The sequence below is a fragment of the Microcaecilia unicolor genome, chromosome 1 (assembly GCF_901765095.1).
Source record: "Microcaecilia unicolor chromosome 1, aMicUni1.1, whole genome shotgun sequence".
NCBI classification, from domain to species: Eukaryota; Metazoa; Chordata; class Amphibia; order Gymnophiona; family Siphonopidae; genus Microcaecilia; species Microcaecilia unicolor.
In genome coordinates, this window is record NC_044031.1 from 531,043,166 (window position 1) to 531,058,722 (window position 15,557).

The window sequence follows — 15,557 nt, forward strand, 5'->3', positions numbered from 1 at the left end:
AAATCTTTTCCAGAGATAGGGAAATGGTAGAACTAGAGGACATGAACTGAGATTACAGGGTGGTAGACATAAAGATAACATCAGGAAGTATTTTTTCATGGAGAGAGTGGTAGATGCCTGGAATGTCCTTCCAGGGGAGGTGATGGAGATGAAAACAGTGACAGAGTTCAAAAATGCAGACAGAGGATGGAATCAACACAAAGGGCCCTGTTTACTAAGCCGCACTTTCGGCTCACTAGTGTTTTTAGTGTGTGCTAAAAATTAGCATGCGCTAACACTAGAGACACCCAAAGGAATATATAGGTGCCTGTAGCGTTAACGCGTGTTAAAACTGCTGGTGCACTTTAGTAAACAGAGCCCAAAATTTGGCTGTGCTTAGACAGCAATTATTGTAGTTAGGATGTAAAGCTAATGCTGGATGGACTTCTATGGTTTGTGTCCCAAATATGGCAAAACAGGGCAGACTTCTACGGTCTGCGTCCTGATTATGGAAAGACGGGTTTGGATGGGCTGGAGTGGGCTTTGACGGAAACTCCAGCAGTTGGGAAGTAAGACCAGTGATGGGCAGACACTGACAGTCGGTGACCCAAGAATAGCAAGGACAGATCAAGAACAAGTGTGGGAATTTTATCACATTCATATCATATTCTATGAGTGTATCTCAGAGAGGGACGGGAGACACCTTAAGGTTGATAGCGAGTAAAATGCCAGTTTGCAACACTGTTGGATTGCTGGTTTTAATCAAGTACTGACAACAAATGTGACTATGCTGCAACTAAAATTACAAAACCACTCTTCTATGATTGTGCCAAATATAACAGGTTGGTATTATGGCAAATTTCCAGCTTCCCCATTTGTGATGTCAGGATTTAATCATGAACGAGTGTAACCTGCACAGAGTGGCAGGTGTGGCTCTGGCCACCTTGTTAGGCAGCCTGGGGGGCCCTTTAACTAAAGGGTTGGTGTGCGGTAACCCGAAACTACCGCTGACCCAACATGGTCACCGACAGTAGTTCCACCTCCAGCGTACGCCATTTCCGGCACTGTTGGATTTAAAATATATATATATACCACAGGGGGTTACCCAGTGGTAATCGGGCAGCACTGCGTGCTACCCGGTTAGTGCCAGGATAGCATGGAAGCCCTTACCGCCACCTCAGTGGGTGGTGGTAAGTGCCCCCTGTGCAGTAAGTGCAAACGTATCGCATGGGAATTTGTTTTTTCAGGCTTTTTACCTGCTGTGGTAAAAAGGGCCCTGACATACAGCAAAAATGGCCATTGCTGCTACCACAGGGCCCATTTTACAGCAGCTTGGTAAAAGGTCCCCTGGATGAATCATGTGGGGCTTTATCTTCCATCTTATACTATTTTACTATGTAACTGTTGTCAGGTTAAAAACAGTGACAGAATTCAAAATGTGTGGGATACACACAGAGGATTCCTATATAGAAAGAGGAGGGAATCAAAGCAAAATTGAAAATGACCTTCACACTTAAAAATGGCATAGAGGTATGTAACCTGCATGGAGGCAGGTAAAACTCTAATTATCTCATTGGGCAAACTACATGGACCATACAGGTCTTTTTCTGAGATTCACTATGTTACTATGTAATAAGAAGATTGGTCGCAGGGGAAGAATTCTCTTCAAGATCATCACACCTGCAACTCACAATATCTAATTTCTGTACTTGGACCTTCTCAGTAGGAAGTTCCCAGAAATAAATCCACTTCACACACAATCAGGTAATGGTAACTGCAAATTTCACAGTAACCCAATGGGTCAAACTTCAGGAATAGCTATTAATGAAGATGAACAGTAGCAAAAGGAACACTTGAGGTAGAATTGATTATTTCCATGGTCTTGACAGGCACATTTTTACAGTCTATGCCCTCAAAATGGCAAGGACAAATCAAGATCAGGTATACACATGAAGAGTTTATCTTGTTGGGCAGACTGGATGGATCATACAGATCATTACCTGCTGTCATCTACTATGTTACTATGTTAGATGTACAGTAGTATGTACAATAGCTACGCTTGTCTCCTCTCCTGGAAAGAAGCCTTGATTTCCCCCCTCACCCCACTTTCCTCTCACTCACTAGTTTGAGCCTCTACAGGCAGGTGCCTGGGACTCTGTGTAGGCTACTACAGGCTCTCCTTCCCTTAGGGGTTGCAGGAGTATCTCCTGAGGACTGAGTCCTCCTGAAGTTCTAATGTTCCTTCCTCTCCTCAGTTTAGATGAGGGGATCACCAGCCACCTTTCTCAGTTTCTTATATGCACTCATTGAGAGTTCATAGACCCTACTGTCTTGGGTTTTCCAGCATTCAGACCAGCTTGGTAGAAAAAGGAACCTTCAACATAGTTGCTTCCACACTGTATCTGAGATGATGCTGAGGTGTTGGAGCCAAGTCAAAGCATCCAGGCTATCTTACAGAAGTACTAAGTAGCCTACTGTTTCTTCTCCTTCTTTTTTATGGCACAGAGAGTATCTCTATCCCCAAACCCTGTTACCCAAGTGTGATAGACAAGGCAAGTTACAAACCTTCTGGCTGCAGGGCACAATTAAGGTATGTGCAAACTAGGCATGCACCTAGGGCCTGATTATTTAGGAGAGGTGCCCTCTTGGAATTTCTAATTCCATGGAACTGAAGATAGATTTTTGCCCTGGTAAGTCAACTGCTGGCAGAAAGATTAGAGAAGGGAGACAAGAGCCACCACTACCCTGAGAGGTCTGTCAATTCTCTTAGACACTAGTGCATCGTTCTCTAGTAGGTGAGAAGAGTTGGTGAGCAGCATTTCTTACCTAAAGATTCTCCCTCTACTGGAGAGACCTGAGAGATCAGATGAAGGGGTGGGGAAAAGAGCAGAGCAATGCTGGTGCCACTGAGGGAAGGAGGAGAGAGAGAGTGAGATGCTGGGATGGTAAGGGGTGAGCAGAGGGAAATGACAGAGACTGGATGGTAAGAGGGTGGGGGAAGGGGTTGGAGAGACAAAGAGAGATGCTGAACTGCGGGGAGGGGGCAAGCGGAGGTGCAGGAGAATGGGGCGAAGCTGGTCACGAAGAGGGATAGGAACACAGATAGGCAATACTGGGCATTAGGGAAGGGATATGGGGACAAAGAGGATAAATGCTGAACAAGGGGAAGGGATAGGGGCAGAGGGGAGATGTCATGACAGGTAGGGACACACAGGGAATGATGGTGGACATGGAAAAACAAGAAATGTCAAATGGACCAGAAACTCTAGAAACAGAAGATAGATGGACCTCAGGGTGGGGGATAAGGGAACAGAGCAGAAGATGGATGAGACACAGGGGTGGGTGGTGGGGTAAGGGAACAGAGCAGAAGGTGGATGGAACCCAGGGGTGGGGGGATAAGGGAACAGAGAAGAGGATGGATTGGACCCAGAGGAGGGGTGTAGGTGAACAGAGCAGAAGACGGATGGGACTCAGGTGTGGGGGAGGACAGAGCAGAAGATGACTGGGACATGGTGATTATGTGGGAGAAAATTTTTTTTTTTGGGGGGGGGAAGAGCAGGGACTTATGGATGGGAATGGTGGAGAGGGAATTTTGAGGGGAGAGGGAAGGCCTGGCAATTGGTAAGTATGAGTGTGGGGGGGGGGTGTTGATGAGTTGGGAAAATGAGTGAAATTGGGGGTAAGAGAGAGGGGAGGAAGTGTGGAGAAAGGTTGAGATATAATGTGAATGACCTAGAAGACAAGAGAGAAGATGAAAGGCATTGAAAAGAGATGGGAGTATTGGGAAGGAGTATGAGACAAAGGGGATGAGTCCCTGAAGGGGCTGAATGAGCACATAATTAGTAGACCCCACCAGAGAAAGCAGAGTTAGTTTCTCACTTGAGCGCATGACTTCGGGCTGTTTTGTTTGCACTATATTTCTTTCAGTTGATACCTTTGAACAGTTTTGGGTACACAGAACATTTCTTGGAATGCTAACAAGACCCCTGATGTAGGCATTTTGTGACGCAGAAACACGGACCGTGTCAGGTCCTTCTGTATCAGAAGTAATAAAGAATTTCCTAACATTATCTCCAGCATTCGATTAGTCTTTTGGTCAGCTTCTACTCTTGCTTGGACGATTTGATGTAGAGGTTCTGTCCTGCTTTGGTGTTCCTATCCCCAAATAGCCCCACACAAGTGATTTAAACAGCGAGGAGCTTTGAATATCGGCACTGTTACTACTACTACTACTATTTAGCATTTATATAGCACTACAAAGCGTACGCAGCACTGCACAAACATAGAAGAAAGACAGTCCCTGCTCAAAGAGCTTACAATCTAATAGACAAAAAATAATAAAGCAAGCAAATCAATTAATGTGTAGCGGAAAGAGGAGAGGAGGGTAGGTAGAAGCGAGAGGTGGTTACAAGTCAAAAGCAATGTTAAAGAGGTGGGCTTTCAATCTAGATTTAAAGATGGTCAAGGATGGGGCAAGACATAGGGGCTCAGGAAGTTTATTCCAGGCGTAGGGTGCAGCGAGACAGAAGGAGCGAAGTCTGGAATTGGCAGTAGTGGAAAAGGGAACACATAAGAAGGATTTATCCATGGATCGGAGTGCATGGGAAGGGGAGTAGGGAAGGACGAGTGTGGAGAGATACTGGGGAGCAGCAGAGTGAATACATGTATAGGTTTGTAGAAGAAGTTTAAACAGGATGCGAAAACAGATAGGGAGCCAGTGAAGCGACCTGAGGAGAGGGGTAGTATGAGTAAAGCGACCCTGGCAGAAGACGAGACGGGCAGCAGCGTTTTGAACCGACTGGAGAGGGGAGAGGTGACTAAGTGGGAGGCCAGCAAGAAGCAGATTGCAGTAGTCTAAATGAGAGGTGACAAGGGTGTGGATGAGGGTTCTGGTAGAGGTGTTCAGAAAGAAAGGGGCGGATTTTTTATTTTATTTTTTTATCTTAATGCTACCCTGGTCTCCATTATTCTTTTATTTTTTAGTGGAGGAGTGGCCTAGTGGTTTGAGCACCATTCTTGACATCCAGAGATGGCCAGTTCAAATTTCACTGCTGTTCCTTGTGATCTTGGGCAAGTCATTTAACCCTCCATTGCCTCAGGTACAAACTTAGATTGTGAGCCCTCCAGGGACAGGGAAATACCCAGTGTACCTGAATGTAACTCACCTTGAGCCACTAATGAAAAAGGTGTGAGCAAAATCTAAATAAAATAAATATATTTCTGTGCTTCACTCTTTACTGTTACCACAGTAAGCTGCCTAACTAGCAGGGAAAATCTTTACAGGCCTGTGTGACAAGATTTAAAGATAAGAAGGAAGGAAAGTATTTTCAGCCATAGAAATCACAACTTGATTATGTCCTCACCTCCAGGGTGACCCTCAGCCCCGACTAACGAAGGGGCTACTACACCTGCTACAAAGGAAACATAGAGCACAGTTTCAAAAATAGCTTAAACCATTACATTAGAAAGTTAAACCAGATACACAGCACCTCAACTGAATTTGTAGATATACTGGCAAGCAGTGCCAAGTGTGGGCAAAGTGCATGCTTCCCTGGCAGCCACAGTGACAGAAATAGCAACCTGTGAATCTATCTGACAAGGAGCCCGAGAGAGAGACAGTATAATGCAGCAGTCTGGCCTATCATTAATAAAGCTAATAGCCAAAAAAGCACAAGGAGCCTTCAGAACTGAGAGCGTCTTAGCTACACTGTATTGGTCAGACCTGACATGATCTGCTTTTCTGCAACAAATGCCTGCATCAGGGGTCTATATATGATATCTGATGTCAAAAGAAACAAGTCATCCAATGACGAAAACAAACTTGTCTTGAAAGAAACAGATGTAATGTAATGTAAGGTAATGCTTATACCCCGCACTTTCCCACTCAATAGCAGGTTCAATGCGGCTTACATATTACATCAGGTAGACAGAGTAACATAGGGTGGATGCAGCTATAAAATACTGAGTAAAGAGGTGGTCGATTAGGTATGGATAGGTAAGATGGTCAAGAAAGGAGGAAGGTAAAGGTAGGGGAATAAGGGGTGGGTGTATATTGGGAATAGCGTATTGTTGAGTATGGGAGAATGTATAAGGAGGGGAAGCAAGAGGGATGTGTTAGAAAGGATTAAATAAGGAGCACATTCTGGGTTCAGTCTTCGTAGTCAGATCCGGTAGTACATTTGGACTCAAGTCTAAATCAGGTCATTTGTGTAAGCTTGTTTGAAGAGGTAAGTTTTTGGCATTTTCCAGAAAGGTAGCTGGTCACTGACTGTTCAAATGGATCTTGGTAAGGCATTCCATAGTTGGCTGCCTAAGACGGAGAAGTTGGAAGCGTAAACAGTCTTGTATTTCAGTCCGTTGCAATTGTGGAGATGCAGATTGAGATAAGTTCGAGAAGATATTGATTCATTTCTGGCAGGAAGGTCCGCTAGCAGCTTAATAAAGAAACGCCAAAAAGTGCAGGAACAAAATGTGAACCTGGTAGGACATTCTGCACTGTGAATAGTTGAGTAAAACTCGACAGTAATCGCACCAGTGTTTGGCAAGTATTCACAGTGTGGAACATCCTAGCAGGTTCACAGTTTGTTCCTGCATTTATTGGCATCTCTTTATTAAACTGCTTTTTGGCTATTAGCTTTTGTTTCATTGCTTTTGCATTCCCTCTCCTCTGTATCCTAGTATTAATAAACACATATGTTTGTATTGCATAAATAGATCTGTCTGTATCATCATTGCTTACTGGTATTTCTTTTTCATTTTCCAAGGAGTACAGATCTTTGTTTGAAAGTATAGGAAATGAGAGTGAAGATAAAACCTTGGAAGACAAATTTTTTGAGCATGAGGTAAGAGATATAAGTTCTGAAACTATCGGGAAAGTGGGCTCCTGGAAGTCAAGACCAAAGCTTGCAGTCAACCACTCTCTGATCAGTCACTACCATTGAAATAATTTTCCATCCAGGGGCCACAACTGGGACTCAAACAAATGTATCCAAAGGTGTGCAATTAAGTAGGCTAGCCTATATCTGAAATGGTACATCTTTTGGCAAAAGTTCTCATTTCCTGCAACTTCTACACAGGAAATAAATACAATAAAAAAAAATCACTGTTTGACTTTTGCCAGACTCTTAAGTATAGTCCCTTCCAGCAAAACTCTTGCAGTACTTGTTGGAAATCTGACCCAAGACTGTAAGAATCTGTGTTCCAATTAGATTGACATGGTGCAGCACTGGCACAAGTCCAGATAACATGTTATTTCAGTATTACAAAATGCTACAGAATGTTTCAGTATTTGCAATGTTGAATGCACATATTACAGCTAACATACTCCTAGACTGTCTGAAACACCCAAAAAATATGGATAAATACCAATAAACTGGGGAGAACCTTAAAGGGTAAAATTGTATTAAGAGTAATAACCTCACAGTAATAAATTTAGGGGTCGTTTTACAAAGGCACACTAGCACTTTTAGTGCGCGTTAAACGCTAGAGATGCCCATCTCTAACATTTAGCGCATGTTTATTTTTAGCACACTAAAAACCCTAGTGCGCCTTTGTAAAAGGACCCCATAACCATGTTAGAAATATGCAATCTGTCCCTAAAATCGAGTGTAATACCGGAAGACTGGAGGGTAGCCAATGTTACTCCGATTTTTAAGAAGGGTTCCAGAGGAGATCCGGGAAATTATAGACCGGTGAGTCTGACGTCAGTGCCGGGCAAGATGGTGGAGGCTATTATTAAGAATAAAATTGCAGAGCATATACAAAAACATGGACTGATGAGACAAAGTCAGCACGGATTTAGTGAAGGGAAGTCTTGCCTCACCAATCTAATGCATTTTTTTGAGGGGGTAAGCAAACATGTGGACAATGGGGAGCCGGTTGATATTGTATATCTGGATTTTCAGAAGGCGTTTGACAAAGTGCCGCACGAAAGACTCCTGAAGAAATTGCAGAGTCATGGAATCGGAGGTAGGGTATTATTATGGATTAAGAACTGGTTGAAAGATAGGAAGCAGAGAGTAGGATTGCGTGGCCAGTATTCTCAGTGGAGGAGGGTAGTTAGTGGGGTCCCGCAGGGGTCTGTGCTGGGTCCGTTGCTTTTTAATGTATTTATAAATGACCTAGAGATGGGAGTAACTAGCGAGGTAATTAAATTCGCCGATGACACAAAATTATTCAGGGTCATCAAGTCGCAGGAGGAATGTGAACGATTACAGGAGGACCTTGCGAGACTGGGAGAATGGGCGTGCAAGTGGCAGATGAAGTTCAATGTTGACAAGTGCAAAGTGATGCATGTGGGTAAGAGGAACCCGAATTATAGCTACGTCTTGCAAGGTTCCACGTTAGGAGTTACGGATCAAGAAAGGGATCTGGGTGTCGTCGTCGATGATACGCTGAAACCTTCTGCTCAGTGTGCTGCTGCGGCTAGGAAAGCGAATAGAATGTTGGGTGTTATTAGGAAGGGTATGGAGTCCAGGTGTGCGGATGTTATAATGCCGTTGTATCGCTCCATGGTGCGACCGCACCTGGAGTATTGTGTTCAGTACTGGTCTCCGTATCTCAAAAAGATATAGTAGAATTGGAAAAGGTACAGCGAAGGGCGACGAAAATGATAGTGGGGATGGGACGACTTTCCTATGAAGAGAGGCTGAGAAGGCTAGGGCTTTTCAGCTTGGAGAAGAGACGGCTGAGGGGAGATATGATAGAAGTGTATAAAATAATGAGTGGAATGGATCGGGTGGATGTGAAGCGACTGTTCACGCTATCCAAAAATACTAGGACTAGAGGGCATGAGTTGAAGCTACAGTGTGGTAAATTTAAAACGAATCGGAGAAAATTTTTCTTCACCCAACGTGTAATTAGACTCTGGAATTCGTTGCCGGAGAACATGGTACGGGCGGTTAGCTTGACGGAGTTTAAAAAGGGGTTAGATAGATTCCTAAAGGACAAGTCCATAGACCGCTATTAAATGGACTTGGAAAAATTCCGCATTTTTAGGTATAACTTGTCTGGAATGTTTTTACGTTTGGGGAGCGTGCCAGGTGCCCTTGACCTGGATTGGCCACTGTCGGTGACAGGATGCTGGGCTAGATGGACCTTTGGTCTTTCCCAGTATGGCACTACTTATGTACTTATGTACTTATGTACCCTAGCTGAGATATTTAACCATCTCTCTGACCTCATGTGTAACTTCCTTTGAATCAATCACTTTACTTTCTAACTCTTCCTACTTTCTTACTTATTTATTTATTTATTTATTTATTTATTTATTTGTTGTATTTATATCCCACCTTATCCCACCTCTTTGCAGGCTCAAAGTGGCTTACAATACATCATGAGTAGTGGAAGAATGTTAGTAATAAACATTTAGAATTGCATGTTCTTGGTCAGCATGATAAGAAAAGTGAAGTAATAGTATACAAGCAGATTTTAGGAGACAGTTCTAAAATTAAATAAGCGAGTTGTGCATATTCACTTGGGTTGATCTTTTTGGTATGCTCTTTCAAAGAGATGGGTCTTCAGTAGTGCGCGGAAGTTCGCTATTTCGTGTATCGATTTCAAGTTGCTCGGCAGTGCATTCCATAACTGTGTGCTCAAGTAGGTGAAGTTTGACACATGCATTAATTTGTATTTCATTCCCTTGCAACTGTGGAAGTGCAGATCAAGGAATTTGCGGGATAATCTTTTGGCATTCCTAGGTGGTAGGTCTATTAGGTCCGACATGTAAGCTGGTGTGTCTCCATGGATAATTTTGTGAACTAGTGAACATATTTTGAACATGATGCGTTCCTTAAGTGGGAGCCAGTGTAATTTTTCTCGTAAGGGCTTTGCACTTTCAAATTTTGGTTTGCCAAATATGAGTCTAGCTGCAGTATTCTGGGCTGTCTGGAGTTTCTTGATTATTTGTTCTTTGCAACCGGCATATAGTGCGTTGCAGTAGTCTAGATGACTGAGCACTAATGATTGTACCAAGTTTCGGAATACACTCCTTGGGAAGAAAGGTCTTATTCTTTTTAATTTCCACATTGAGTGAAACATCTTCTTGATTGTGTTTCTCGCGTGGTTTTCTAGTGTTAGGTGTCGATCAATGGTGACTCCAAGAATTTTTAGGGTTTTCGAAATAGGAAGGTTTAGAGTTGGTGTGGTGATAGTGGTGTATTCTTTCTTGTTGTGTTGGGAGGTTAGTATTAGGCATTGGGTCTTTTCTGCATTGAGCTTCAGCCGAAATGCGTCCGCCCATGAATGCATGATATTGAGACTTTGGTTGATGTCATTGGAAATTTCTTTTAGGTCTTGTTTGAATGGGATGTAGATTGTTACATCATCCGTGTAAATGAATGGATTGAGGTTTTGATTTGCTAGTAGTTTTGCCAAGGGTATCATCATTAGGTTGAATAGAGTCGGCGAGAGGGGGGATCCTTGTGGTACGCCACATTCTGGTACCCATGCAGCTGAAATAGTCGAAATAATCTATATGTTACATCTTTGCTTTACCCTTCACTATCAATTAAAATGTTCTATTATGTATTGTGTTGTCATTATAAGTAGTATACCATGCCATACTTTGTATTGTTTTTGAATGTATTTATAAATGACCTAGAGATGGGAATAACTAGTGAGGTAATTAAATTCGCCGATGACACAAAATTATTCAGGGTCGTCAAGTCGCAGGAGGAATGTGAACGATTACAGGAGGACCTTGCGAGACTGGGAGAATGGGCGTGCAAGTGGCAGATGAAGTTCAATGTTGACAAGTGCAAAGTGATGCATATGGGTAAGAGGAACCCGAATTATAGCTACGTCTTGCAAGGTTCCGCGTTAGGAGTTACGGATCAAGAAAGGGATCTGGGTGTCGTCGTCGATGATACGCTGAAACCTTCTGCTCAGTGTGCTGCTGCGGCTAGGAAAGCGAATAGAATGTTGGGTGTTATTAGGAAGGGTATGGAGTCCAGGTGTGCGGATGTTATAATGCCGTTGTATCGCTCCATGGTGCGACCGCACCTGGAGTATTGTGTTCAGTACTGGTCTCCGTATCTCAAAAAAGATATAGTAGAATTGGAAAAGGTACAGCGAAGGGCGACGAAAATGATAGTGGGGATGGGACGACTTTCCTATGAAGAGAGGCTGAGAAGGCTAGGGCTTTTCAGCTTGGAGAAGAGACGGCTGAGGGGAGATATGATAGAAGTGTATAAAATAATGAGTGGAATGGATCGGGTGGATGTGAAGCGACTGTTCACGCTATCCAAAAATACTAGGACTAGAGGGCATGAGTTGAAGCTACAGTGTGGTAAATTTAAAACGAATCGGAGAAAATGTTTCTTCACCCAACGTGTAATTAGACTCTGGAATTCGTTGCCGGAGAACGTGGTACGGGCGGTTAGCTTGACGGAGTTTAAAAAGGGGTTAGATAGATTCCTAAAGGACAAGTCCATAGACCGCTATTAAATGGACTTGGAAAAATTCCGCATTTTTAGGTATAACTTGTCTGGAATGTTTTTACGTTTGGGGAGCGTGCCAGGTGCCCTTGACCTGGATTGGCCACTGTCAGTGACAGGATGCTGGGCTAGATGGACCTTTGGTCTTTCCCAGTATGGCACTACTTATGTACTTATGTACTTATGAATATTTTTGCTGCTGTAATTGCCTATTGCTCATGTTTGATCTATTTCTTACTGTACACCGCTGTGAGGATATTAATATTAATACAATTTGTACCCATAGATTATCTGAAACAAATAGATCTGTGAGCAGTGCTCCAGTAATGCTACAAAGGTTTTGGCATACATTTTGGCACAGTCATGTGGTTTAACTTCTATCACAACCTACTGGCCAGTTTGATGAGTATACAGCCTAAAACATATCTCCAAGTCTTCTAGAGTTCTTTGAAATGAAAATATCAGTTACTGCACGGTGACAGAACAGAAGATCTCTTGGGGAGATCTCCCCCAAGAGATGGTATGGTGTTTTCAACAAAAGGGCAAAGTGATTAGCTAATAATTTAGGGCAAGGTATTCAGCCGGCAGTGATCAGTGCCTTGCTGACTGCTGCCGGCATTAAACCCGGAAATTCAAAGCTGGGCCACGTCCGGGCTCCAGAATCAAATTTCTGGGTATATGGAGGCAGCTAAAACATAGCCAGTTAACTTTTCTATTTTCTACTGTGGGGGGAGGGGGGGCAGTAACTGGCAGCACGCCCATGTTGGCATTTGCTGCATGGTTACCGTGTGGGTAGTACGTGAATCCTTACCGCAAGGTCAGTGGGTGACGGTATGGGCTCAGGCTGTAAATAGGCATGCACTAGTTTTAATATTAGCACAGGCCCATTTCCTGGCCCATTAAAAATAGCCTTTTCCCCCGACCCCAGCCGCAGTAAAAAAATGGCCCAGCACGCGCCTAAAAGACTTACCCATACTACCACAGGCCACATTTTACTGCAGCTTTGTAAAAGGACCCCAGAGTTACTAAAGTGTGCTAATCTCATGCATTGGTACACATTATTGCCCTTTATGCATGTTATTTTACTGCAGATCCCATCTTATGCAATGAAACCTGGTTAGTACTAACACATATGGGCATCTACACAGTCAGTGCGAGCTAATTGTTAGTGTGCACTAAACATGCTAGCGCCCCTTTTGTAAAAGGGGCCTTTAGTTGCTTGTTTTCAATACAAATACAGGAAAATACAATAAATATTAATAGCTATCCCCATGATTCTATAAAGGTTGCAAAAAATTGCACACGCAAATACAGGCACATTCCCGATTCGCAAGTGCAATGTGATTGAATAACATGTCAATTAGTGCCAATAATTTTTTTAAATCAATTAATCTTATTGAATTACCCCCTTGTAATGCTGTTTCATCATCTAGAGAATATCTTGTCTTACATTTCATTTCCCTATCTGTAAGAATGTGAAATATAAAACAATTCACTCTGCTAATTTCTCCTATCAGGGCACCAAAATTTGGAATCCTCTTCCTAAATCATCAAGTTTACAGAAGTCTAAAAACACATTTCTTCAGTCTGGCCTTTCTAAATACAAAGAACTCTATTTGAATTTTACCCACACCTTTTCTTAATTTCGTTTCCCATCTAGTCCTGCCTAATTATGCTTTCACCTATCCACCCTAAATTATTTGTTTGTTCTTGAGTTAGTCTAAATCCCTGGTTACTTATTCCACATGTATTAATTTGCTTCTTGAACTTATTGTAATTTATGTTATATTCTGTATATTATTATGTTTTATTCACATTATTGTTTGTTTGTAAGCCACATTGAATCTGAGTATTTCAGGCTAATGTGGGGTATAAATGTCATGAATAAATAAATAAAATAAATTATTGGAACTAATTAGATTTAAATGGGACCAATGTGCGTAAAGGAACGCCTCTGGGTCTGTTTCTTTTCTGACCTATGAAATTTGGGTACCTTGTAATTCTGCACACACAAATTTAGCTGGTCAGTGGGGGGATTTTCTCTAGCAAAATTTATGTGGCTAACTTTGGAAATTAGTCAAATAAATTCTGAAAATTCACCCTTGATCATCAATCCAATCAGCTCAGAATCACACTTAGCATTTTGTTTAGTTTATCATGAGGCCCTTTTACTAAGCAGTGATAAGCACTAACGCGTGCTTACCGTGTGAGAAAATGTACTACCGCGAGACATGCTCAGGTATCCCGCAGTAGATTTGGCATCTGCGCACACTTTGTATTTTTTAGCACTGGGGGCGTTTGTGAGCATAGAGTAGGCATGCCCAGTGCTAATCAGTTAATGCAGCTACATTGCCAAGTACTAACCAATTAGCACATGGTTAGCGCAGAAGCCCTTACTACCTAGTAATTAGATATCAGTAAGGGCTCCCATGCTAATGGCTATGCGCTAATTGGGAAATTAGCACATGGCCATTAATTGAAGAAATGAAAAATCAGCCATTTTACAGCCACGCTTAAAGTAGCCTGAATATACAGGGAAACTCGTCCTCTGGTCATAGCGCAAGCCACATTTTAGCGCAGCTTAGTAAAAGGGTGCCCCCATATGTCTTATGAAATCATAATAAAATTATAACTGAAAACTTAATATGAATTTTGCTGTATTAATAACGTTGCATAGGAATATTAAGTCTAAAACAGTAATCTCTAAAGACATGCATCTGTTATGTTGGTTTTTTTAGGTAAAAATGAATGTTCTGGCATTCAATAACCAGTTCCACTTTGGAGTGTTTTATGCCTACATTAAGCTGAAGGAACAAGAATGCAGGAATATCGTATGGATTGCTGAATGCATTTCCCAAAGACACAGGACCAAAATAAACAACTACATTCCCATTTTTTAAGGAAAATTAACGGCCACAGGGTATATCTGAGCAGCATTTATCTAAATGGCACCTATTAACAAAAACCTTTCTGATTTTGAAAAGAAAATGTTGGCAGATTATGCAAATTGTATAAGTAACAAATCTGACTTTATTGTAATTGAGGAAGTTTTATATGTGGTATATCACACACAGTATCGATTTCATACATCTTGCAGTAGGTGTTAGAATCTTGTGTAGTTATCATCGATGACTGCCAATAATGTCATCAGACAACCAACCATGTGATTTGGGTCATATTTTCATGGGACATTTTAGCTACTTATGTCATCACTGCTGAAGCATACAAGACTTGTAAACACTACACAGAAAAATAACAATAAAACGTTGTTCTCTTGGCCACATAACTACAAGTACCATCTTTAGCGTGATTCTTCACTAGGTGGCTCTGGAGTTCTATCACTTTGGATTAATTAGTAGCCATAAACCAGTGCTTCTGCCTGTGCTTTTGCTAACCATGGGGGGCCATTTTACTAAAGCACACTGAAAAATGGCCTGTGCTGGTGAAGGCGCATGTTTTGGATGCGTGCAGGTCCATTTTTCAGCAAGCCTGGAAAAAAGGCCTTTTTTGTGGCCAAAAATGGACGTGCGGCAAAATTAAAACCAGCGTGCATCCATTTTTGGCCTGAAACTTTACCACCACTCATTGACTTGGCGGTAAGGTCTCACACGCTAACTGGGCAGTAAGAGTCAGCACGCATAAACTGCCAGTTACCGCCGGGTAAGCACCTCGCGGTAGAAAATAGAACCTATTTTCTACCGCTCATTTTGGACGCGTATCAAAAATGGAATTACCGCATGGGACACACGGTAGCTGGGTGGTAGTTCCAATTTGATGTGCGTTTGGACGTGCGTAGGCGCCTATGCGCCCTTGTAAAAGGGTCCCCATATTTCCCTCTCTGCTTCAGTACAAGTCTTTAATGGCTTTTTCAGAATGGTCAGGTGATCTTACCAAAGGTTTCATCATCGAGCACGTTCCATTTCATTCTATTTTACTGATGCATTGCGATGTATAACTTACTGCCTTACGAAAGACTACTACACGGGAGTGTGGAGGTGCACTCAATCCCCACGAAACAAATACACAGAAAAGAAGAGGAGTGGGGGAAAGTAGGCTCTTTCCAAACAAAGGAGGAGACGTATAATTAGATAAAAATTATATTTATTATAAACAGGTTGACTCAACGCAGCCGTGTTTCGGCAC

General features: G+C 42.4%; 1 protein-coding gene across 1 annotated transcript in view; it reads left to right on the top strand.

Moving 5' to 3' along the window:
- Positions 1 to 14,710, top strand: part of ATP6V0D2 (ATPase H+ transporting V0 subunit d2) — a 75,013-nt gene extending 60,303 nt beyond the window's left edge. The window contains exons 7-8 of the mRNA XM_030216160.1: positions 6,744 to 6,821; positions 14,153 to 14,710. Of these exons, the coding sequence (XP_030072020.1) occupies positions 6,744 to 6,821; positions 14,153 to 14,314 (240 nt within the window). The 3' untranslated portion in view covers positions 14,315 to 14,710. The remainder of the gene's footprint in view (positions 1 to 6,743; positions 6,822 to 14,152) is intronic.
- The last annotated feature ends 847 nt before the right edge of the window (positions 14,711 to 15,557 follow it).